The 26,607-nt window shown below is 35.1% G+C and overlaps 1 protein-coding gene across 1 annotated transcript; it reads left to right on the top strand.

Moving 5' to 3' along the window:
* The first annotated feature begins 1,899 nt into the window (after positions 1-1,899).
* On the top strand, positions 1,900-22,794 carry LOC140793219 (transportin MOS14). The gene is made up of 27 exons (XM_073144585.1): positions 1,900-2,194; positions 3,404-3,481; positions 3,598-3,660; positions 5,069-5,116; positions 5,187-5,333; positions 6,599-6,730; positions 8,830-8,870; positions 9,062-9,153; positions 10,914-11,041; positions 11,787-11,862; positions 11,976-12,096; positions 12,182-12,281; positions 12,448-12,529; positions 14,196-14,278; positions 15,571-15,690; positions 16,370-16,421; positions 16,533-16,688; positions 17,354-17,477; positions 17,604-17,685; positions 17,761-17,849; positions 17,924-17,998; positions 18,087-18,141; positions 21,042-21,161; positions 21,255-21,347; positions 21,449-21,594; positions 21,686-21,863; positions 22,203-22,794. The coding sequence occupies exons 1-27, from the start codon at positions 2,072-2,074 to the stop codon at positions 22,479-22,481; spliced, it is 2,883 nt and encodes a 960-aa protein (XP_073000686.1). The 5' UTR covers positions 1,900-2,071; the 3' UTR covers positions 22,482-22,794.
* Positions 22,795-26,607: the final 3,813 nt, after the last annotated feature.

Genomic DNA, 26,607 nt, shown 5'->3' on the forward strand with positions numbered 1-26,607 from the left:
ATGTAGGAAATATAAAGGTGAAATTAAAGGAACCCATGTGGAAATTTTCCTCCAGATTGATTTAATTAATCATGTTTCAATAGTTTAGAAAAAAATTTAGAGGAGAAGAAAAAAAAAAGAGACGGGAGAAAGACAAGAGGAGGTGGCGGTAGTGGGCAGAGGAGGAGTACATGGTGGTGGTGGTGGTGGCGGTTGGAAGAGGAGGAAGGAGGATGTGGTGGACAAAGAAGCTGGAGAACATTGTGGTTCTGATCGGCGGAGGAGGAAGTAGAGAAGGTGGTGGTCATGTGGAGGAAGTGGTGGTGATTGGTGATAGATGGAGGAGGAAAAACAATGATAGAGAAGAGAGAGGGAGGGATGTGGAAGAGAAAGTGAGAAAAAAAATAAGGGAGAGAGTCTGGGAAAAAGGTGAGAGTAGATTTTTTTTTTTCTCAGGTAGGAAATGGGTGTTTCCTAAGAAAGTTTCTTATCCTTCTAAAATTCCCAAGGAATGCTTAGTTTTCTTTTTGTTAATGTAAGAATTTATACTATCCAAATTTCGATATATTAATATACATTCAATGGTGCACCGGGAAGAAAAATCGTAACTAGATTCATATTTGATTTGTGTTTACAATTTGGCACGAGGTCTGAAATCTGACGCGAGTCTTGACTAAATCCCACTAATCTCTTGCCTTTCATCTCTTGCTTTTTTTTAATCCTAGTTCTTATTTCCCGTTAGGGAAAAGTTGTTTGATGCGCTTGATCAATGCAATTGTGTATTTCTGCTAGTCTATCTAGCCATAATCAACACAGATTGCCTCCATCGAATCTTTGACCCATGGATATTAGGGACATAAATGAGATGAGCTTAAGCGAGATAGCTCCAGCTTGGCTCGGCTTGATAGTATTTTGTTCTCAGCTCAAGCTCGAGACTAGCTAGATAATGCTAGCTTGACTCTGCTCATCTCAAGTTCGAGAAAGCTCAATAATATGTTTCATGGGCATTAGGCATAGAAAAAACAAACAAAATAAAACTCAATCAAGATGATTTCTATTTCTTTTTGTTAACAATGAATGAAATCTAAAGATGCAACTCGCATAAAAAAAATTTAACAAATGACTGAAGCCACTAGATCCAATACATTCTCAATCAAACCATTTTTGAGGGGAGGAAAGAACTCCAGCTAAATATTTGTAGAAGAACTAGAGAAAATTAAATTTACATCTAATTTGTAGAAGACTTAGAGAAAAATCTAGTTGTCTTCATCCCTCTTCCAAGTTCTTAATTAGATTTTATTTCTTCATGAATGCTCTCTTCACATGCTCTTCATCAAAGAAGGCAAGAGGAAGAATAAGAAGCCCAATAGATTAGAGAGGAAGAAAAGGAGCATGGCCGGTGGAAGCGTGAGAACTTGAGGTGAGAGGAAGAAGAAGGCTAGCAGAGGTGAGAGAAAGAGGAAGAAGGCTGATGGAGGCAAGATAAAGAAAAAGAGTGTGGCCGCCAGAGGAAGAAGAAAATATGTGAAATATTTGAGTGAGATGGATTTTGAGTAATTAAAGGCTTTTAGAAAGTATATAAGTATTTTTTTTATTATCTAGTATTTGAGCCCTAATCGAGCCGAGATCGAGCAAGCCGATGCTCAGGAGCGAGTTTTTTCTTGACAGCCCTAGTACTGTATGCCCTAGCCTAGCCTATTACGGGATAAATCTTTAGATCAGACCCAAGCCTAACCTGTTAACCAACTAGTTCAAGTAATAGACCCAGACCGGTCTCGAGGCACGAGTCTAGGTGTAACGGGTGCGGAGGCTGACCACCGACCATATAAACTCCGAACCCGACCCTCATCCCATTTCCCGTTCGCGATCTCCGTCGTTTCCAATAATATAATTCTAGGAATGCAAACAGATCGGATACTCGAACACCAATAGCCGATTCGCTACTTGGAAGTTGACAGATCAAACAGAGAATTCGAGATCGAGTGGGGGAGAAAGGGAGAGGTAGAGCTCGGGCGGGAAAAGAAAACCCTAACACCCAAAACCTAGCTATCGAAGAAGGAGAAAGCTAAAGGAGGCATCTTGGATCTCTCCGATGGATCTCCAGAACACGGTGAAGGAGGCCCTTAACGCGCTCTACCACCATCCTGACGACGCCGTCCGAGTCCGCGCCGATCGTTGGCTCCAAGAATTCCAGCACACGATCGACGCTTGGCAGGTATGCATTCCTGTTTGCTTCTTCACTCCAGATTGGAGCTCTATTTGCGGCTTCTGTGCTTGGATTCTAGATTTTGTTACAAGTTTGCCGCTGTTCGTGCTATTTTGATTAGAAATTTAAGGTTTTACTGACTCATGGACGGTCGTAGCTCGTTAGAAAGCTAATAATTTCTTCTCTCCTCTTTTCTTGATGTGAGTCGGTGTAAGATTTTAAAAAGTATCAAGAGAGAGGTCTAGAAGGTCTAAGTTTTCGAGGTTTGTAGTGCGAATAGGTGCAAGATGTTAGAAAGTATGAAAGGATATGTCAATCTAAGTTTGCGAGGTCGTAGCCTGGGCGTCAGCACCGGCTCTAGCTCCTGGTTTTAGATTGAAAAACTTTTGGACTAGGCCATGGTTTGACTTACTATTTTTGGGATGAATATTGAAGATTATCTTAGTAATTTCTCTATCATTTAACTTACTATAGCATATTGATACAATTATATCTCAAGCAATGGTTTCTTCATAATCTTTGAAGCCATGGAAGCCAGTTTAGTCCCAATAGCTGGCTATTTCATTTTTCTACAAGTTCTCCAGTGTTCTCGTTTGATCCTGATTGAAATGGAGGATTAATGGACTACATAAGTTCCTTACTCCTTAGTGCAAGAAAAATTAGATCATGGTGATCTTACCACTTCTTTTTTTTTTTTTTTTTTTTTAATGTGGCCCTTTGTTGTGATCTTTAATTCATTTTTTATTTTGTCTACTGTAAGTTCCATATATGTAACTTTTTTTCTCCATTTAGGTAGTTTCTCTTGCCTTTCTTTTGATGCCTGTGTGCCCATAGCCACCTCGTGAAGCTACTCTTATTTACACCTGCATATTCTAGTTTTGCTTCAATCATTTGCATCCTTTCTTATTTCCTATGAGTATGCCAACATTTTTTACAGGTATAGTTTTTGTATTATGATATGATTTTGGCTCATTTAATCCTTAATGTTAGGATCTCTGCCTTTACCCTGACTTGTTGAACTAGTTTAACTTGCTTTATTTTGATTCTGATATTTTTTATATATTCAACTAAAGTATCTGATTTTGATGGGACTTTTTATTTTCTAGTTGCTTCTTTATGTTAACTGGTTATATTGTACAAGTTCCTTTTTCTCACTTCTAATTGATACCTAAGCTTTCTTATCTTTTCATGCCATTTTTTATTACACATTTCATGTAGGTTGCTGACAGCTTGCTTCATGATTCTAGCAGCAACATAGAAACTCTCATATTTTGTTCTCAGACACTTAGAAGCAAGGTAATATGTCAGTTCTACAGAGAAATCCTGTTGGTTCTTGGGAGTTATTTTAGCTTATGTTTATTGTGGCTATCATTCCCAAGAATGATTTGCAGTATATCCTTCTGCACTTGTAGGTACAAAGAGATTTCGAAGAGTTGCCTTCGGAAGCTTTTCGTCCATTACGGGATTCATTATATGTGAGTGGTGACTTGTCTTGGTCTTGTAGACTTTATATATTGGATCATATGAGAAGAAGCATTTCATTTACTCATTTTTGAAATTTTGCAATATTCAAGCATTTATTGGGAAAATAGTGTTACCGATCTTAGTTCTCATGACAATTAGCAAATTTTGATACCATTATCATTTATCTCTCGTTACTTTCCATCAAAACGGGGTACTAGGTGAAATGCTATTGCTATTAGGTAATTGCAGATCAAAGTTCATTACTACAATTTACTATGTTTCCTTCAACTTTTCTCATATTTTCTTTTTCTTTATGGCCGCGGGGGAAGATAAATGTGAAAACTAGTAACCTTTTTTGTTCATCTAATATTGTCAATGTTCACAATGACGTCTTGTGCTTTGAGATTTACCTCCATAGCTCCAATTTTGATAGAGGCCTCCTTTATTGGTCACCTATTGTTGGGATCACTTTGATGACCTCAGACTCTCTTCTTTATGTATGTGTCTTCATTGTAAAGGTGCCATTGCTTTTGAGCAACCTATATAGTGTTTTATCATGTGCAAGTTGATAATCCAAATTCGAAACCTTCAAAGTTGAGTTGGAAGATTTTAGTGATATTGATAGAAGAAATTAGTTTGGCCTTGTTTTGTTAGTTTTTAACTATTTATTTGCTGTTTCTCATATCAAGTTATTTTCAAGATATTTTACATATCATGCCTTAATTAGTTAATTATTACCTTCAGTTAAAAAAATTACTTCAATTTTTGATATTTCCTGAAACTTTAAATTAACAAATTCAGAAAATATTAATTTTTGGATAAAAATGATGTATCAATTCCTTCCTAAGTGTCAAAATACATGTTAAAATCATGTTGAATAAATGAACATTTTTTTTTTTTTTGGCTTCTTTTCTTTTCTAATTCAAGTGTATGAGTTGTGAGGAGAAACTTCAACCAACTACAATATAGGATCCTACTGGCCTTCTTGTTCGATCTCAAATGAATGATATTGTAGTTGATATACTTATGAAATTTTGAAGATTTTCATAAAGTAACAGTAAAAGAGAAATCCATAAGAAATGACATCCTTTTTTGCTTCCTTCTCCTATTCTTGTTATTTACTTTAAAAAAAAAACAACCAAACCCATCAGAGATATGAAAATGCCTCATGTATGTAACCTTGTTGGTGACTTTTGAAGCAGCACCAATCAGAACCGATCAAGATTAGAGCTTTTCAAAAACTGGTTTTGGTCATGATGGATTGACATAGCCTCCTAGACTATGTTACTGGTTCTACCAAATTGTCCAAATCCTTATTTGTCTACAAAATCACTAAAAAAATCTTGATTATGATATACTTTGTTTGTACTCATTGTGTATAGATGTGTGTATATTGATTGAACAAGACTATTGATGCAGGCTTTGCTAAAGAATCTTAATAAGGGACCCCCAAAAGTCAGAACACAGGTGAGATACATATAATATTTGTAAAAATTTTAAGTAGCGCGATTTAGCAACTTAATCTTTTCCACTTCAGATTTGTATCGCAGTTGCTGCTTTGGCTGTGCATGTATCAGTTGAAGAATGGGGAGGGGGTGGCATTGTAAATTGGCTGAGTAATGAAATGAAATCTCATCCAGAATTCATCCCAAGTTTCCTCGAACTGCTTACTATTTTGCCACAGGTAAAAGCCCAAGTAGACAATATATATGTACTGTTGTTGTGTATATCCATAATCATTTAGCTTCATTTTGTTTTATGGCCTTATTATATTGTTACTAACATCTCATTAGCATGAAAAACCATTATTTATATTTGTTTAAAATGAAAAGGTAGGATTTTTTAGAAAGTCTGAAATCTTTCTGCTGTTGTTGACATTGAAGTGAGGAATGGAAATCGGTAAGTGTGTACTGTGATATGTCTGTGCTGGTGGGAAAACTGGGATTCATTCTTTGCTCCCAAATTTGCTGTCTTTATTTATTCTACGTCATTGTGTGAACTCATAGAAAGTGCTGCATATCAAATACTCTTGGCATTGTAGTTCCTGGCTGTGAGCTGTTAAGCTATTGCTCTGCTGGTCTCCTTGAGCAAAGTCCTCTAGGAGCTAAAAGCTTAACCTTTTAAACTTAAAGTCAATGCCTCACTATTAGGATTCAAAGGTTGATAAATTTATCTGTTCTGAACATCTCTATCAGAATTCCTTCTTGTCGAAAGACCTATGATATGTTTAGCACATTGATCTTTGCTCACGTAGACATATTAGACTAGACAGCTAGTTCAGATGAGACTGAAATAGAAGCTTTGAGAACTCCTACGTAACAGACTGATGTCTTGAAAACTTGAAGTCAACAAGAAAGTTCTAAGACAAATTTCATGTCCTAAAAATGTCTCAATTTTTCGAGTTCTTGTTAACGCTTTTATGGCATGAATCTTATAACATATTATAATCACAGTTTGTTCTGCAGTTGGCTGAAAATATTAAGTCCTAAGGTACACAGATTCACTAGAATGGAATTGTTTATATGTGGTTTTAGAATACAATAAAGCTTGGAATTTTTCACTTAGTTGGAAATTTCAGCTCTTATTGTAAATATGCATTTCCTATCAAATGTAGTCTTCCACAGCGTGAATTCTTCCATTGAGTATACAGGCCAGTTACTGTGTTTTCCTTGTCTGTTATACTGTTTATCATATTGAAAGGACTATAATGAGAAAGTATGGTGCTAAATGCTTAAATATAGTTGTTTGAACAAGTTACTTTGTCATATGCTGGACTATATATATCAAGACCAGAATTAGGAGCACTTCATATACGAATATTTTAAACATACTTTTGAAGTCAAAGATATATCCACTTCTGCATTTATTTTCTCAGTATTATGATTCAATACATAATGATTAATGGTTCTAGTTTCTGTTTGTACGTGGTCTTAATTTTCTTTTCTTCAGGAAGTTCACAGTTATAAGATAGCTGCTCGTCCTGAAAGGCGACGCCAGTATGAGAAGGAGCTCATTTCATCTGCTGAAGTTGCTCTTACTCTCTTGACTGCTTGCTTGGGTTTTCATGAATTGAAAGAACAGGTTTCTGTGGCTTGTTTAATATTTATTGCTTTTCCATTACAATTTTGCAATATAGGAGATCTGATGCTATCAAGAGTGAATGTTTAGAGGTGTCGATCTCAAATGTTAGTCTAACTTTGATCCAGTTATCCAGTATTGGCAATACAAATTTTCTATGATGAGTTTCCCATAGTTGTCATTGGCATTCATATTTGGGTAATCATTTAGTTTGCTGAGGTGCCAGACCTATCCATACATGGATGCTTCATGAGCAGGCTTGCGTTTAGATAACAATTCCTTGACTATTGCCTCGGGTAATTCTAATAAGATAGTCCATACATGGATGCTTCATGAGCAGGCTTGCGTTTAGATAACAATTCCTTGACTATTGCCTTGGGTAATTCTAATAAGATAGTCCATTTTTTTCATTAATGTTCCAGATGGAATGTTTAATAGGGTGATCGTGATATCTTAATATCATAATCTAGATATTAGTGTGGAATTTACTAACATCAGTTATTGCAGTAGAAAGTAGAAATTAGATGGTGCTTACGGGAGTGATTTTTAGTATTGGAAAGAGCTAGACTATCTTATTTAAATTAATTTAAAGAGTTCTACTTGATATATTCATATGTTGGCTTTATATTGGTAAAAGCTAGAGCATGCTCATGTGCTTGATATTTAGTAGTATAGAAAACCTATGCCCCATTAGATAAATACAATTAAAAATTCTAGTTCATATGTTCATATTTTATTGGCTTTTATTTGCTAAGACATTGAAGCAAACAGGTAGATTGATAGAAAAAACAAGTAGGGTTAATACATTCATCTTATATTAGCTCACGGGTTGGTAATTTTGGTTCATATGTAATACAGTTTGCACTTTGGTGGAAGTTAATAGATTATACAGACGCATGCAGATTCACTAGTATACACGCGTTTGCAGATGTGCAAGCTTGCAAGCTAGGTCAGAGAAAGTGAATATTATTTGCCAGAATATGAATAGAAACTAAAGAGTTTGTCAATGGTTACAATCTCTAGCTCTAAATTTTGATTATTAGAGGCCTTTTTTTTTCTGGAAAACTGAGCTGCAACTCTGAAATATGAGTACTTCTTTGTATATCCACCTGTTATTGATTCGATGCTGATCTACATATTTAAAGGCCAAATCCATTACTAGCGCTCAGCTATATATGAATTAAGATAATAAATTGAAATAACATTCCATGATTTCAATAGCACGTATCGTACTTGATACTCGATAGTTGATATTAGTATTACTGATATAAAATATTTTGCCTTGTGTAAGAATCTAAAATAGATGTCAGAATAAAACTTTGGATAGCTGCTATAAAGTTCCAAAAACCGCTTGCAAGAGCAAAAGTTGTTTAATAATTCTCATCATTATAATGATAACTACCAAATGTATCACCACCTATAAAGAATTGAAATAGAACTTTGATCAGAACATAGATATAGAAATGATTTATAGTTAGAGATTGTTCCGAATTGTTAGATATTTTTCATAATAGTGACCTGGTTTTTTTTTTTTATGCTGTCAAATGGACAAAAGGATGTCAGCAATTGATGTGGGCATCAATGTTAGAAGAGTTATTTGCATTTACTTGCAGCTAACTGTGGGGCCTTTGGCTCCAATGTTTTCCAATGCTCAAATTGGTTGTTCATCATTCCTACAAAATCCAACAATTGATCATAAACAGTCCACATGTTATATCTGGTACAGCAAATAAGTCTTGAATAAATATTTTTCCTTTTGGATGAAATCAAAGAGGTTGGAAAGAATCAGTGCATAGTAATCTCCTTACATATGCATCCTTTACTATTGTCAAACAATTAAAGTTATTATTGTGCTTAAGGGGAAGAATGATTTAGTATGTAGGACACGATAGTTGCTGAAAGAAAGTACAAACAATTTATGGAGAAATCTGTAATCTAATTAACTGATTTTGGAATTGTAATGCTTAAAGGTTTTGCATATAATGAAGTGTATATAGTAATATGAGTCGTGATATTTACTAATTTGGTAAAGATATCTGTAATCTAGCAATTTTTATGATTTTTGATTTTGTAATGTTTAAAATACACAGTTACTTTTGTAGGTTTTGGAGGGGTTTGCTTCTTGGCTTCGACTGAGTCATGGGTACGAGTTTTTTTGTTTTTCAATTTTAGTGTATTTATATAATTATATGAGATAATGTAAACCATGTATACATGCATTCTCTCTAGAAAAGATAATTCCACATGAATCTATTAATAGGCTTTTTTGCATTAGGTTCATGTTGTTGTATTATGTTGCTCTTTGAGATTTAATAAAGCTGCATTGCCTTTCAGGATCCCTGCATCTACGCTTGCTTCCCATCCCCTGGTACATGCAGCAGTGTCATGTTTGAGCTCTGACCAGCTTCTGGACGCAGCTGTGAATGGTACAATCTAACAACATTTGTATTGCATTCCAGTGACACATATCCAACATAGTTTTTTATATCACAATATTTTGAAATATAAGCAAAAAAAATTACTGTTTTGAGTTCATTTTTGACTTATCTTTCTTTCAACTTTGCTGTCACACTAAGACGGTATTGCTTGAGCTTGTAACTATAGCAGAGCTTCTAGCGGATCTCAGTTGCATATTATGTAATATAGAAATGTCGAGATTTGAGGAGTATAGGTTCAACTTTTGTGTGGAACTACATACCAGTATTGGGCATTTTGTGGATAATTCTTATTTAGTCAGAGTTCTATGATAATGTCAACGTGTGAGTTCAAGATTTAGTAGTTTGTGGAGTTACCATATCTTTCAAAATATCAGATTCCCTAGAAGAACTTAAGCGCATTCTAAATTTTTGAGATTCTCTAATTGATGGATCTTTCAACCATCTGTAGCAAGGATTTCCGTGCTGATAGGCACGCAATGTGTCGGCGTAGTATCGATATGTGGCATGAGTGGTGCTGCATAGCACCCGGTGGGAACATCAATGCGAGATGAGGAAGATGATCTACAAGACAATTTACTGTGTGCAGATCCTCCACCACTGGCAATGCTGTCCTCTTCCCTCCGCTCTTGCCCCTCCTTTTTCTCCTTTCCGTGCCCTAGATGCTAAGACAATTCGAGAAGATGATAAGTAAGAGTAGTTCGATAGAGAGCGGGTTGAGAGAGAATTAAAAGGATATACAAAATGGATCCATTTATTCTCAACCCATCAAGCTTTTAAAGTCATTGTCGTCAACCTTGGTTAGGGCTGCGAGACAGCAAGAGATAATGAGAGAGAAGGGGTGTGATGGCAAGACGATTGTTGGTTGGTTGACGATGATGACCTTTCCCTTTCTCCTTCTCTTTTTCTCTTCCTCTCTTGCATAAGGCGGCGATGAAGCTCTATTCTTTTCCGGCACGGTCGGCAAGTCCTGCGGCATGGACCATGCCATAGGCACAATAGTTCTTGTCTACAAGTACCCTTTAATGTCTCTGGAAAGTCATTCCCCTGTTTTCCTTTTTTGCCAGGAGGTAACTAGGTTGGGATGTTCTTTGGTCAAAGCAGGGTCATATATTTCTTATAGATGACCAAAGATCTGATTTTCCAAGCTTATGCCTTTCCATTATGCTGTAGAATAAGCGAGGGATTATCAAGAACGAGGTTTTTGGTGTTTCTTAGTAAATCTTGCTGACCTGATGTACTCTTCTATAATCTGCTGACTTATATCTGATTATAACATAATTATGGTATAAAGGTGGTCAAGCAAAACATCCTGCATGGAAGATAGGTAGACCTAGCAATGGAATGGCCCACATAAAGGACTGTCTGGTGGGGAAAAGCTTGTATCAAAGCAATTTGGGTGAATTGAGTTGATTAATTCTCAGTTAGTTGGGTTGAGATTCTTGGGAAGAAACTAGTGCTTTGTATGCGGATACTTATGCCTTGCAGGATGATGTACAAATTAAGTCTCTATGTGCCAATGTTTTACATAGTTGTTTCCAGAATGAAACTTAGTTTGTGATTTCTCTATGTGCCAATGTGCCAATGTTTGTGATTTCTGTTTGCTCAATTATTCTTTTATGTCTCTGAAACTCTTATCCACATGAGTGTTATAATGCTTTGCACATTGATGTTTATATGTCTTTACGACTCTTATCTAGTGGATTATGCCAAATAATATATTGATGTTTATACTTGTACATTCTGTTCAGTCATATCTGAGTTGATACATTATACTGTATCTGGAAGTTCGGGCGGTATCTCAGCACAGCTACCTTTAATTCATGTTCTTGTGCCTCGTGTTATGGGTCTGAAAGATCAGCTTAGAGATTCATCCAAGGTATTAGACAGACAATCTTTAGCACAAGTAGTTTCTGTGTCTTGCGCTGTTTATTTTTTATGCAGTTTCTACTTATTGAAAACATAGTATCTATGTTCTTAACCTTATTTTAATCTATGAAATATCATGGATAAATTCTATCTGTGAACATTTAATTTTATGCACTAATGTCCAAATAAGTAATGAAATGCACCCACCCACATTGCAATTTCTAGGCTCCAAACAAACAGAATGGATTGAATCATTGAATGCAATCTAAGGATGTTAAACAGTAAACAAGGAGCACAAAGAGTTAATAAACTTAAACTAAGTGGATCCATCGAAGTCCAGAATAGAACGCTCATCTGAATTGAAACTTTAAATTCAACATGTCAGATTTATCTCGTTCCTGAATCTTTAGTTTCTGTGTATAAGTTTCTTAATATGGTTTGTTCTATTCTCTCTTCGTAGTCTTAATGTTAAGTTGTTTGTGAGTCTTCCCTTTGTTACTGATGCCATGCCCCAGACCATGTTGTTTCCTTTCCTGAAAATAGATGAGCTGTCTAAGACAGTAAGTTCTACTTGTGAGATCAATAAGACCCTAACATTCTTGGGCTTAATATTGCACAAGATACTTATTTTAGAAGATGAAGGCATTTTATATAGATATATGGATCTTTCAGGCATTCTCCTATGGATATATGTTTTATCATTTTATTACTTGTCTTGTCATGATTGCATTTGAATCATGGTTATCACTTATCAGGATGAAGAAGATGTGAAGGCTATTGCTCGCTTGTTTGCAGACATGGGGGATTCCTACGTAGATTTGATTGCGACTGGTACTTGTCCTGCAGATGATCGTTTGACCGCGTAGACAGTTATCTCAAGGAATTCTGACTTGCAATGAAAACTTTTGTTTTGTATTCACTGGATATTGTTTGATGTTTTTCAGGTTCTGATGAAGCTATGCTTATAATACAAGCATTGCTCGAAGTTGCTTCTCACCCAGAATTTGATATTTCTTCCATGACATATAACTTCTGGCACATCCTCCAGGTCAACTTGACTAGGAGGTAACTCTATAATATACTGGTGTTCTTTGTGCTCAGAGATCTTATTTGAAACAAGTACGTATTATTTGGGGTCTCGGAATTTCAGGGATTTCTATGAGTCATATGGATCTGAGGCCTCAATTGAGCTAGAAAAGAACCGGAGATTACAGATTTTCCGTTCTCCATTTGAAATGCTAGTATCTCTGGTGAGTCCCTACCCCCATACACAGAAAGAAGAAGCACCAGTATATCACATAATTTTTTTTGATTTTGTGGTGTATACCTCATTACAACCATATATTCCTTTTTTATAGTTGTGTTGTTTTTCTTTATTCTCCTATCTTGTGTGAACATACTGAAATTTTTTCCCAGGTTAGTTTCCGTGTTGAATATCCGGAAGACTATCAGGAGCTTTCGGAAGAAGACCACAAGGATTTCAGACATACTAGATATGGTAGTTGATAAACAATTATCAGTGTTTTTTTGTGCAGGCCTGTTTATTACGAAGTTACATCTGAGCAAAGTTGGCAGTCTTTTATTCTGTTCTTTTTGCTGGGTGCATGTGAAAGGCTCAGCTGATATAGTAGAATTCCTCAATATAAAATTATTCTGGTTTTAAGGAGTTCAAGTTTGTAAGTTTTTTTCAATCAGATAAATGCCGTTTGATTTTTAATAATACTCATCCAGTCATAAGAACAAAGTATTGTATGCCAAGGCTAAGACAGTGTGATTCTTAGTTAGTTAGTTGGCCGATCTATAAATTTCTTCTGGTTTTAAGGAATTCAATTTGCAAGTTCTTTTCGGCGGAGAAATGTTGTTTGATTTTTAATAATGCTCGTATAGTCGTAAGAACCAAGTATTGTATGCCAAGGCTAAGACAATGTGATGCTCTGATGCTTAATTAGTCAGTTTTCAGCTCAATAAATTATATAACACATTAAGCATTTTTTAGACAGCATAATCTCTTCTAGGAAAAGTATAACTGAAATCAAAGTTCTTAATACTGGTGGTCAGTTTATTTAAGCCTCTTCAATTGTTTTTCACCAATCAGCTGCTCAACTTTGATTCCTCATGTTCTTCCCTAATCATTGAGCCTAATGTTGTTCCTGCATAGGAGCTTTCTGTAGTTAAAAAGGATCTTTACATTTTCAGTTTTTCTTTAAAGCCTTTTCAAATTGTTAGTCTAAATGATCATGCACAGAGGGAACAGGAAACAAATACTTAAACATTGTAAATTAGGGGCAGATTAGTTATCTATGTTATAGGTGAAATATTTATTTTCAGCATCATTGTGGAAGTAAATGAATTTTTAGGGCATACAGACCTACAAATCTAGTTCTTACTTGAACAGTTTTAGTTATTGCCCTAGGAAATTTATATCTAGAACCAGAAGGAATGCGACATGTCAACAAATTGATGAATAGAAAGAAGATCACATACATGTCAATTATCCATGGGAGCAATGTGAGGTAACATTAGAATAGAATGTTCTCTGGTATCTTTGTGCATCACCACTGCTGGACAACATGTGATGCATTGCCGCAAGCAACTAACTTTTATGGATCTTTCGGTCCTTCAGATATTGTTAATGAGTTAGTGCTGCACATCATGGCTGAGTCAAACAAACTTTCATGGACTACAAATTAATCGTTTTAAATTCCTACTACTGTAATTTAGCCAGAGGAGCCTAGTTTTGAATTTTTATAATTTTCCCAAGGACTTCAATTGTAGACTTGTAGTTTGTCCAAGAGCGAGTTTTAATCAGTTATATCTGCTGTCTTGAATTTTCAACACATAATGTTAGTAATAAACCTACCATGAAGCTGCTAATATTGGTATGTTGTGAATGTAAAATACTAAAATTTGACCTATCTTTTTCTTCTCAAGAGACCTTTACCATATTTTGTCCTAGAGATGAATCTTAGATTGAGATCTTTTCGATTTTATTTATTATTGAAATATTGTGATTTGCAAATGTAATTTGACTTTGCATCATCTTATGATGCCATTATCCACTCAATATTTAAAATGCAATATTATTCCTTATGCATTAGTTTTCTTGTTGATTACCCTGCTATCTATTACTTCCATGGAATTAATGTGATCTATTCTTTTGCTAGCGGTCAGCGATGTACTAATTGATGCCACTGAAGTTCTAGGAGGTGAACCAACACTTAAGATTCTCTTCCTGAAGCTAGTACAGGTGAATTGTTTTTTGTTGTTTCTCTGCATGGAATGTCTTATTATCTTTATTTTGAATAGACATCCTTTCACATCAAGTCTTTCATTTTTCTAGTTATCAATTTTAGAAGTGTTTCCCCTATCTGGATCCATTCCTTGTCTTACCTTGATAAGATTAATTTTCTAAAAGGAGAATATACAATTATGTTTTTTTTTGGACAGAGCTCTAAAGTTTAGTGATCTTTCAGTCTTTGAACTTCTGTGGTTTTTTCTTGTCAAATTTGTTGGAGGTTTACTGTTGTTATTGTTCTTCTTGTTTAGCTGTAGTAGAACTTGATGTTTATGGTCTAACATCTTGGAAGCTACTGTCTACAATGGAATTTTTAAATCTGTTTGCAATTAATAAAAAATCTAATGTCTTCTACCTGCACTCTATTACTTTGGTTAAATTAAAACTTCTCAATATATGCAGATAAGGGGTTTCTTCGGTAGATAATTAAGTTTGACTATATTAATTTAGAAGGCATTTAGCATGTACAAATCAAGTTAAAAGTTCTCCATATTTAGGATACCAACAGGCTGGACGAATCCCAAATATTTCCATCTGATGACAATATGTTGAGGGAATAATAGTGTGTTTGCCTTATTTCCTTTTCTTTAGCTTTGACTGATTTCATAATATTCAGGAGTATAACTATCATTTCAAAGCTGGTAAAAGATCTTTCTTCTACTATTCAAAAATTGTATCGTTGCATGCAATCCAAACTCTTCTGGTATCTCCATCTCTATTGCTTACACCTAGTCTGTTGCTTCTGTTTTAAAGCACATCTTCGGTATCCAACTTTATCTTACACCAGCACCTTTAGAGATTACTTCATGTTCACCAAGGCTTCTCTCAGGGGTACTGATGCCTGCCCCAATCCATTTGCACATGTGCATACCACTATCACTGGCTCAACGCCATCAATATGAAGTTAATTATAGGTAGATGGAATGAAAAGAACACTGCACATGCAAGAACGAAAAGAGACTAAATTTTATGTAGATGGACGAACAAACACATACTTGCTATCTAGCTGCTCAGAAACTCTTATTCTAACTAAAACTTAAAATAATTATGATTTGTTCTCCTCCTAAGTTTGTTGTTCTTTGTTCAAAACTTCAAATTGAATGTCATGATTTTCTTTTTTCAAATTAAATAATTTGGGTTCAGTATTGTAGTTGATTTTCTAAAGTAATGCAAAAAGCCGGAATCAATATCTTTGAAATACTTTTAACTTAAGTTGACCTTGTTATTTTGCTCTGATACCACAGGCAGTAGGGAATTGCAGAAATGACGAAACTTGCAAATGGCAACCTGTAGAGGCAGCTCTGTATTGCATACAAGCTATAGCTAAGTCTATCTCAACTAAAGAAGCAGAAATACTACCCCAGGTATGACTTTCTAATTTTAGATATCTAGAAGTGTTAGGATATTATGCATTGAAATGCCTGGTTAACCTTCTGCTAATCAATCAGTTTGTTGTAAAAGATCATCAGCAAACTTTCTTGGCTATCATGCTTTTCATGATGACTGTAATGTCATTTGACTTTCAGTTTTCATGACTAGTGTGCAAATCATGGGAATAGTTGTATCTACAGATTTAAAATACTACAATACAGTAGCCACTTAAATAGTAAAATATATGCTATGTATGTATGGATTTTTTTTTTCAATTCCCTTGATGGAGAAATCTATTTTGTGTTCAATATTCATATCCAATATATATGCTATAACTGAGTATTATACTGCACAACACTGTTTGTTATATCTATAAGTTTTGTTAGAAAAATAAATTTGTAAGAACTACCATATTATTGTCACCTGTGCATATATCTTGTCATGAGTGCCGTTATTTGATAGTTTCATTTTCAGATTCATTTGATTTAAGTAGCGCTTTTTTTTGTCCTCGTATTTTCATTGATCTGTCTTGCAATGTAGAGGTTCTTCCAACTGATTAGTTCATGTTAGGTTGGTGTGTTGCTATAAATAATCAACCATTTTATTAAGTGGTACATACTTTCAGAATTTATTAAAAGAAATACACCTTCTCTTAAGAAGTTTTCTGTACAGGTCATGGCATTAATCCCAAAGCTCCCCCATCAACTGCAGCTGCTACAAACAGGTATTGCTTTAAATATAATTGATAAATATAATGGTTGCACAACTCACCATATCCAGGTCAAAAGAGAGAATTCAGAGGACTACTATTTTGAATCAAATCCTTAATTTTCAGTTTGTACAACCATTGGAGCATATTCGAAATGGATAGATTCTGCTCCAGTTGAACTTTCTATCCTACCTCCACTGGTTGATATTCTCACTAGGGGCATGAGTGCATCAGAAGACTGTGCAGCTGCAGCAGCTGTAGCATTTAAATATATATGTGAAGGTAGGTAATTCATCTTCGCAGCATCTTTCTGATTAGCCTCATTATTCATGTGCTGGGATGCCATTTATTTACATCTGCATCATTATGTCTTTTCCATTAATTTATTCAAACTAGATGCTGCCTTTGAAAGTGCTATCTTATGATCAGCATCTCTAAAATTTAACAATGCTATCATTCATCTATTCAAATTGAAAGTGCTGTTCAAATTAGCAATGCTCCAAATAACTGATATCTTCTGTATGGAAGCAATGCTATCGGATCAACATCTCTAGCCAGTAGCCACTTTGGGTATGGCCACAAAAGTGCATACTGGCTGATGTGTGTCTTCTTTTGGCACTTAAATGCCACTGTGGTGGCAGGTTTCTTTACCAGAAAGATGGTATGGTCATCCATGTGTTGGCTGATACCCACACATACATCCATGTCATGGTCATAAAGCAAATTTGTTTACCTGTGGATATTTGTATCGCTGTTTTAATGTTTTTGGAATTTGGCGAGCTGTACTAAAGTTTGTTGATATGGAGCTTATTTTCATTTTTCCCTTTTATTGAAATTTGGTGATAAGTCTTAAAAGACTTTTCTATCTGATTTGGCTTAACAGTTTATTACTCTTGTTCAGTTGTAGAAAGTTTTAATTCGTCTAATCTTATCTCACATGTTTCAAGATTGTAGAAAAAAGTTCTCTGGATCACTTGATGGTCTTTTCCACATATATCATATAGCAATCAGTGGAGAGGGTGGATATAAAGTATCTTCTGATGATTCAATGCATTTGGTTGAAGCTTTAAGGTTATTTAGCTAGAACATTTTGTTGATATAGTTTACTTCATTTTACTCTCCTAATTTTATATCAAGGTGTACTGCTTTTGCCAAGTTTATATCTCATGGTGCAATTTTGGACACGAAAATTTTCAGTGCGGTGACTACGGAACTTCCACCAGAGCATGCCAAAAAGGCTTTGGAGTTGATTTGCATGCCTGCCATTAGCCCACTACAGGTTACTAGAGCCTTTTAACTTGTTAGTCTGGGAATTTGACAGATTCATAAATCTTATGTTATTCTGAAAATTCAGGAAATAATTAATCAAGGTGGGGCAGCTCTTCAGCAAGTTCCTGTACGGCAGCTAACTGTTCATATTGACCGATTAGCTTGCATTTTCAGGTAATACCTGTTCAATATTGATGTACTTATTGTCTCAGAACTAATTCTTCTATAACTAACTAGATCAATTTCAGGAATGTAAATCTTCCAGAAATTGTAGCTGATGCAATTCAGAGATTTTGGCCTACATTGAAAGCTATCTTTGACCAGTAAGTATTGACTTTAGACAAATATTGTAGATGAAATATTAGTTAGGTATATGAGTGCATACATTAATTGTTTGTGATTGTGCTTTAGTCGTGCCTGGGATATGCGTACTATGGAGTCTTTGTGCCGTTCATGCAAATATGCTGTGAGTTCTCCTTTTCTTTAGCTGTGGTATTTCTTGAATTTATGCTTTTCATATCTAGTCATCTGATGTGTAATCCCTATTCGTTTGAAAATTACTTGTCAGAACAATTACTTTCCTCCCAAGAACACAAATCCTTTGTGTAGTCTGAGTTACTTAGCCATATACCATTGCTCCCATGTAGCTTTCCTGACAGGATTTTGTTCAGTGCGCTGATTCATCTGTGATCCTCGTGAAAAACTCAAAAAAGATCTTGAATAAAATCAAAAGGTCAATTTGTTTTCAGATAGTTGTTTATCAATCACTAATGATTTGAAACTCAAAATTTGAATAATAGGAAGCAGAAAATGATGATATGACATCCTTGTGATAAAAGATAAGGAGGATAAGTAAGGAGAGACACATGGGACAAATGCAAGTCAAATGGTCTAAGCATTTATATTTTGAAGTGCATCTTGCAAGTAGCTATCTTAATCTTTAGGAGTGAAAATGGATGAAATGCTGTCCACTGTTTTGACTTTTAGCTGGATAAAGATGAACTCAGAAAAAATGTTTATCAGCTTGAATGTGGATGCAGATCCATATTCAGGTAATCTATATGGATATGTCTACAGGTTTTTGGATATATCCATTTGAGTTCAACTGGATATCCATGTTGTTAAAATTAAAAACTGACAATTGCTTAAGTGTAGCTGCTCATATGCATCAATCAGTAATCTAGAGTTTAGGATATTCTGATGTCTTTGGTACTCTCTATCACTATTCCCCAAATATGCAATCTTTATTACATGTACTATGGCTTCTTAAAATAAAAATTCTAGATCTATGTAACGCACTTTTTATAAGTATGCTATTTGTAATTTTGTACTTGTGAAACCTAAATGTAGGTGTTTCAACTTTCAACCATTAATGTGTTTGTTTAAGCTTAAATTACTGTTTTTCTTTTTATCGTAAGATCTCATTACTTTATTAACTTATTACCCTTTGTCTTTTGTGTTCAATTCCATGTTATGCACATTTTGGAGTAAGATCAAAGTTCTAACTATAATCATAAGTAAAGCAATCATGAATACAACCTGTTTACAGACATGGATGCTCTTACATACCGTGCATGTTCGTTAAACATAAGTAAAGTAATCCATGTTCATATTATGATGTGCTTATGTTTTAACTTTTATTTAACTTTTAATTCAATCATTACTTCATTAAAAAGAATCATGCTGTATGCTTAATTCTTTGGTGAAGTCTTGTGTTCTGAAGAGCTGTTATCTAAAAACATGTGTTGTATGCAAAGCTCCATTTTTCTATGCTCCTTCTAAACCAAAAATCTGCAAGTATACTATATTAATTATCATAGATTTCCTTGAACACTCTGGAATGTTGTTTTAGTTTACAGTTCATATCAATTTGATTAAAATCATGTTATTGATGTATTAAAATAAAGGTACATGTCATTGCTCTGAAATTGTCTCTTTCCAGGGAGGAACATCTTTCCACTATTTCTCGTCTTATGTCTTGCATTATATTTGCCAGCATTTAGTTTCTTCTCTTGCTGCTTTACATAATCTTTTTCTCTACCAAATCTAAAGCTATTGTTCATTCAAGAGTATTGCTAGGAGTGGGAGAGTGAGAGAGGGGAGAGACCCATGTTTTATCACATGTAAAGTTATCCAGCACAATCGGCACAACTGATGGTGAGGGAGTATCAAATTACTCTCCTTCTATCAGTGAGTGTAATTCATTAGCACGAGACATCGATCCATGCTAACTGTACTTGCTAGAATGACAACCCATGAATAAGCATACATGGTAGGAAAAAACCGGAATGTATGCCTAGGTCCCTTTGAATCAATGATATTTTTTTCCCGGTTTGTCCCTGCGGCTATAATCTATGACACTGTTTAAGCACAAAAGATCCTCTTAATTAGTCCTTGCAATGTTTGTTGCACATATCAATTAGACCATTAAATTTAGTTGATTAAGAAATTTGTACCTCTGATGGTATAGAAGGAAGTTGCATATGGTGAAATATAAATTAGTGATCTGTTGATCTAGACTGTTACAGTAATACCCTCAGGAGCATGAGCAGAGATCTGCAACTGTCACACAATGTCACCTAGCTCAAAAGAATTCACTGCTTTACTTGTAACAAGAATTTCCTATAGGATCAGCAATTGGACAAATTTGACAAATAATGAGCAAGTCTTTCAAAGCTGCAATTTACCCTGAAGTCTAAACCTCCACTAAATATCTGCATCTCTGTAATGCAAAGAACTTAATTGTCTTAACAATTAGTAAGTACCAATACTCCCATCTTGGTGAACAAGGCATCTGAACTAACATTTACTTGAACTACAAACTAATATATGCATATAGTAAACAAATCTATATTTTCTTTTAAAATTTCGCCTGTTCTTCAGTGAAAAAAATCACACATTGATGAATTATTTTTTAGTATCAGATTCTTTGAACTGTTTTTTATTATTAAATTATATACAGCCATTTGTAAATTATCCTTTCCAAACACTGTTCAAAATCTTTGATATTTCAATAGTCCTCGGAGTTGTCGAAGTCACTTGCTAGAAAAAGGAAAAAATTGTCTAACAGCAGCAGCCACAGCAACACTAGGCATGTCTATTTCCTGCAATACGCCGGATTAGTGAAATGCTGCATTTATCCCATATGGATTAGAATATCAAAATTGCCACATGTCTCCCTTGAATCATTAGATGTTTCACAGTTAAAAATTAACTTTCCATAATTTACTAGTTTTTAATTGGATATGATGAAATACATTGTTGGTTGTATGTTACGTAAGATAACAGTATCTTTTTCTCCCAAATTATCTCTGCCTAGTTCTTCTTTCCTTCTGGACTAAAGAGTAAAGCCTTCTGCTGCTAAAGGTGAGAACATGTGGAAGATTCATGGGAGTCACCATTGGTGCAATGCTTGAAGAAATCCAAGCCCTATATCAGCAGCACAATCAGTCATGCTTCCTTTATCTATCAAGTGAAGTTATAAAGGTTGGTAGTTTGAACATTATCAAATTCCAAATTTTTTTTTTCTAGAACATGTTAAATATTTATCTTCATTTTACTAATCCATATTGTTCACAGATATTTGGTTCTGATCCTTCTTGTGCAACCTATCTTAGAAGCTTAATTGAGACGCTTTTCAGTCACACAATAAAGCTTCTTATGACAATTCAAGTAATTGGTTCTTTCTTCACTCCCCCCTTTATATTACGTTACTCACTTTCATCACTGAATAATTGGATGATTGATAATTTCTTCATTTTCTTATAATGTAGGATTTTACAGCTAGACCAGACATAGCAGACGATTGTTTTCTGTTATCGTCCAGATGCATCCGCTACTGTCCTGATCTTTTCCTTCCCTCTTCAATATTTCCATCGTTGATTGACTGTTCGATGATTGGGATTACTATACAACATAGGTAACTTCTTACAACATTGTTTGATTCTATAGACCAAATCATGGGCGTTTTTGACAACACTATGGACAAATTTTGTGTGCATGTGATACAGGGATGCTTGCAAATCCATATTAACATTTTTGTCTGATGTCTTCGATCTTGCAAATTCTTCTGCCGGCGATAAGTACCAACCACTTATAAATGATCTTATACTGCGTCGCGGTGCAAATCTCACAAGAATTCTGATTGCTTCTATAACTGGAGCACTGCCGTCTTCTCGAATAGAGGAGGTATGTAAAATTGTCTCATTATTGTGTACAATAAATAAAAGATTTCACTATAAAACCTTTTTAGGTGATTCACTTGACCTCACCTGAACCGGGAGTTGCCAATTTTATAGTCAGTAATGTGTAATCTGAACAATAATCATATTAATATGAGCAGATGAATGCTGATGTCACCTGAAACACTGTTATCCCTTGTGATTAATCGTCTATACTAGTGATGAGTCTGAAAATCTTCACTATCAAAGTTGCCTGACATAAATCGAAATCTTTACACTGATATTTAACCTGGAGAACCAACAAGCAAGGTAAACGAAATCTTCACATTCTTATTTGTTCATGCAGGTATCATATGTTCTCTTGTCCTTGACTAGAACCTATGGTGTCAAGGTGTTGGACTGGGCAAAAGAAAGCATTTCCCTTATACCGCCGACTGCTATTACAGAGGCTGAATGTTCGAGTTTCCTTAAAGCTCTGTCTGATGCTGCATCAGGATCAAGTAGTTCTTCTCTCACAGATACACTTGAGGAGCTATCAGATGTTTGCAGGCGAAACAAGACAGTCCAAGACATAGTGCAGGGAGCTCTTAGGCCTCTTGATTTGAACTTTACTACTGTTGCCTGATTCTACCGCAGATGGAGACTATGGGAGGGCAATTAAGGAACCTTGGAGCCTGCTTGTGCATTGCGTGGTAGCTTCTGCTTGTGCTTTCGTGGATGCTTCATTGTGTATTGGATTTTGATGGTGAGTCAGATGATTGTATCAATCTCCTTTGCTTTTTTTATATTAAAGGAGGTCGGGCAGATCGAGTTGTAATTCTTTCACACTTCTCATTATTGGTGTATATTATGTATATCTATGTCAAACAGTCTTCTTGAAAGCTTGACAGGCTGATGGGCCACTACATTCTTTAAATACAAAACTTCTTTCTCATGCAGCTCCTTACTGCCTTGCAGTTTTATTAATGATGAAATATTCAAAAATAGCTATCTGTTGCTTTATCACGCGATGGTGGCTTACATGGTTAACTATGTAGAATTGCATGTTTTTCCTGTGAACCTGCCACTCATAGGATTGTCATATTGTATTTATTTTTAGGAATTTTCTTATAGCAGAAAACGAATGTTAGCTTCTTTGTGGTTGATCCCAATAGGTATTTACTGTGAAGGAAGCCACCTCAGTCATGACTGATGTGATTGATAATTAAGTGATATTTAATTTGGAGGCAAAATATTAAGTTTTGGTTATTATTGGATTGTTTTTTAAAAGTGCTATAGAATAAGATGAGAGATCTAATATAATACTAAGTTGTTCTTAGGTTGCTAAACAAGAAAAAAAAAAGTTCATTTTAGAATAAGATTTTATTTATTTCACAAGTGAAAGTAAACTCAAGTCACATATGATACATGATCCTTACATCTGTGGATCTTAATGTCATTTTGTTCAAGGACTTCCACTGCATTAAATTGGACGCAAATTTTACCCATCTGATAACTATTGTTTCATTTTCTTTTATTTTATTTTTATTCTTATTTAAAAATATAATTTGTCACATATAAATATATATATTTATATATTTCTTTAGTATGGATCGGAAAAATGGATTGGAAAACGTCCACTTCTATCAACGCAAATATCAACAACTCAATTTAGATCTCATTAGAAAGCCATTTCAGGGTATTAAAACAAAGTAGTATTCATTTTCATGTGTTTTATGTTCGGTTAACTATTTTGGCCATAAAATATATTTACTGTAAACATATTAAAATAAAGTATAGATGAGAATAAATTATTCTCCGTCAACATGGTATTGCCAGAATCACAAAAAATAAAATAATCCCTCCAAATTTAAATTTAAATTTAAAATTTTTTTTCTCTAGCTTTTCTCGTGAAATCATTCTCCCTAAAAGCCTTTTATATACAAGAGAATACTTCTCCAACATATATTGATAAATAAGCCATCATCTCAGGAGATCAATTCGTATAGAAAAATGGCAATTTTGCGGCATATCTGTAGGTAGATAAATCCACTAAGAATCACCGTTTGAGCTGGTAAAAATTAAAAAAGCATTATACTTTTGTTAAAAAAAGTTTTAAAAAAAATGTCCTGTAACAGTACTTTGGTCAGAAATTGGCATTCCACCTATCTCTCTCTCTGGCGAGTACTTAGTTTTAGGAGAAAACCATGTACACAAATATATATATATATAGGCTCACAGTATGTTACAAGTTGAGAGATGTAGCAGGGGGACTGGGCCCATCCTAAGCTCTGTGGGAAGACTTCTTGTCCAAATCCACATTGGTGTTGCCCTTCCACCACAGGCCACAGTGCATGAACCTTGGCATTGCATCCAGTATTCAAAGAGATACCAACATTAAATAGTTAAGAGGAAATAGCTAGCTTATCGTACGGCTTCCTCAACCTAGGAGACATGCCAACTGCACAACACGAACACGTACACTCAAGCTCAACATCCAAATCAGAGGGAAACAAATAAATGCATGATGAATATAATATTTGTTTTCTACTTTGACAAATATAAAGATTTTTCGTACCTAGAGAGAGAGAGAGAGAGAGAGAGAGAGAGAGAGAGAGAGAGAGGTGGTTTTAGAATACTTTGACCTGAAAGCTGATATCCAAGCAAATCCTGTTTCCAATATTCGCTGGGAACTCTTTCCTTGGAGGAAGCGAGATTAAGATAAACTCTGATGGTTCTTTCCTTAGATTCTTGGATTAGGGTAGAACGGGTTTTGTGGCTCGTTAGCTTATGGAAGTATTTTGCTTGTAGGTACCCACTATGCCGGATATGTATTCACACTCATCGCAGAGGCCTCAGCGGTCAAAGATGCCCTAGGCGATAAATTGTTTCAAGCTCGATCGAGTCTAGATTAAAACCAATTCATTGTTATTCGCCAACATGTTAATGGTTACACCTGCCCATCTTGGACTAGTCAATTCGTCACTGTTGGTACTCTCCTTCTGCTCCGAAAATATTAGCATTCAAAAATCATTCGTGTTTTTCGCGAAGCCAATAGATCTCTAGTTGCCGATTAGCTTATTCTAAACATATCTTAGGGGTTCTTATCCTTTGCTTCTATAGTTGTAGTCGAGATATATCTCAATGAGATTTTGTGTAGCTGCGGAATTAATTTATAATAATATAGTTTTCCTTTCTTAATAAAAAAAAAAGATTGTGTATTTTCTTTGGTTAAAATCACTTATTATTAGCTTGACTACTATATCTTGGAAGCAAAATAATAAAAACACGTCCAATAATACTATCTTAAAAAATCACTATGTTAATAAAAAAATTTCTCAAAGAGCATGACACCCATGAGTGATATATCTATCACTCGTTACAAAGAATCTTAGGCATGCCAAAGGTATGAGAGGCCCAGCCAAGCTATTCATACCAATTGTTCTCTGAACCAATCACAGAGTAACACGCCAGCAGGAGACGCCAACGGCAGACAAGGCCTCGTGAGTTGTGATAGGGGGGCAAACAAAAAACTAATACGATACGGAAATAAATAATAATTATATATATAAATGTAAAATAGTAGGGGAGGACGAGAGAGAGAGAGAGAGAGAGAGAAGGGCAATATGGGAAATTGATGTGGGGCCCACCACACGCACGCACGCGCACGCTTCCGCGTTGGCCGATGCGTGACGCGACGTAAGCCTCCAGATGACCGTGCGACGTACGGAGCCAGTCGGGTCGCCCCACGTGGGAAGCAGAGATTCGTGGAGGCGGCCGCGCCGACACGGAGGACAGGAAGCCACGTGGGACGGCGAGCTCGGCGGGACCCGGGCTTCCGTGGGCGTCGCATCATCTATTTGAGTAGTAAAGACTAAAGCGGCCAAAAGAACGGCTAACTTCTTGATATTTGCACTCCGACTTCTGAGAATATTCATTTCCTGAACACAAATAGGAAAATTACAGTAACGTTTCATGTCCTCCGTTTGTCCCTCTCCCAAGGCTATTAATTAACCCCTCAACTATTGCTCATTTATCTATCAACTCTCCACTCCATCTTTTTATAATAGAAAAATTCTCTTTCACTGGCTGTGATGACTATTTTATCCTCAAGTTTGTTCCTTTTTTTTTTTAATCTCTAAAACAATCGCAAAATAGTTTACCATTATTTTGACGAAAATAGGCATTTTAGAGGGCTTTTTTTTTTTATAGATAAGAAAGTTAATGTGTTACGAAAAAAGAAATAAGAGGTTTATATAAAAATACACAAGAGTTTAAGGAATCTAGGTGTAATCATTTCTAATATAAAAAAACTGTTGTTGAAATCATCTTTATATATACATGCTACACTCTTAAATTTGTCATTATCTTTAAGCTTCTTAGGAAGTTTGTTGATTTGGATTCCTCAGCTAATTTGAACCTATTGTGATATGTTTGTTTAGTGTTCGATTAAAATTATATTACTTGTATATCAAAAAGTGCTAGCCTTTTTATTCTAACTTATGTTTAGTCTACAAACTCCAAATCTATGAGTTTTGATCTATTATGTTCTTCCCTAATTATGGGGTATCCTAATTATAGATTAAAAATTACAATGGTTAGCTAATGACACAAGTGTAAAACTATAAATTTAACTACATCAATAATAGTTAAGAGTGTGCTTTGGAGGGCTCTAGAAGTTCTCCAGTAGTACACAATAATTTAAGACTTGTACCACATTTATAGAGTTGCATCCTATCTTCCATATGTTTTTTAAATGTTTAAAAGTAGCA

Source organism: Typha latifolia, chromosome 8 (genome assembly GCF_019914945.1).
Source record: "Typha latifolia isolate L0001 chromosome 8, TyphaL0001v2, whole genome shotgun sequence".
Taxonomy (NCBI): Eukaryota; Viridiplantae; Streptophyta; class Magnoliopsida; order Poales; family Typhaceae; genus Typha; species Typha latifolia.

Excerpts from the sequence above, each read along its gene's own strand:
- LOC140793219 (XM_073144585.1), top strand. The coding sequence starts at position 2,072 with ATGGATCTCCAGAACACGGTGAAGGAGGCCCTTAACGCGCTCTACCAC. Across the intron at positions 8,871-9,061 it reads TGGCTTCGACTGAGTCATGG|GATCCCTGCATCTACGCTTG; the intron begins GTACGAGTTTTT and ends ATTGCCTTTCAG. Across the intron at positions 18,142-21,041 it reads GCCGTTCATGCAAATATGCT|GTGAGAACATGTGGAAGATT; the intron begins GTGAGTTCTCCT and ends CTGCTGCTAAAG.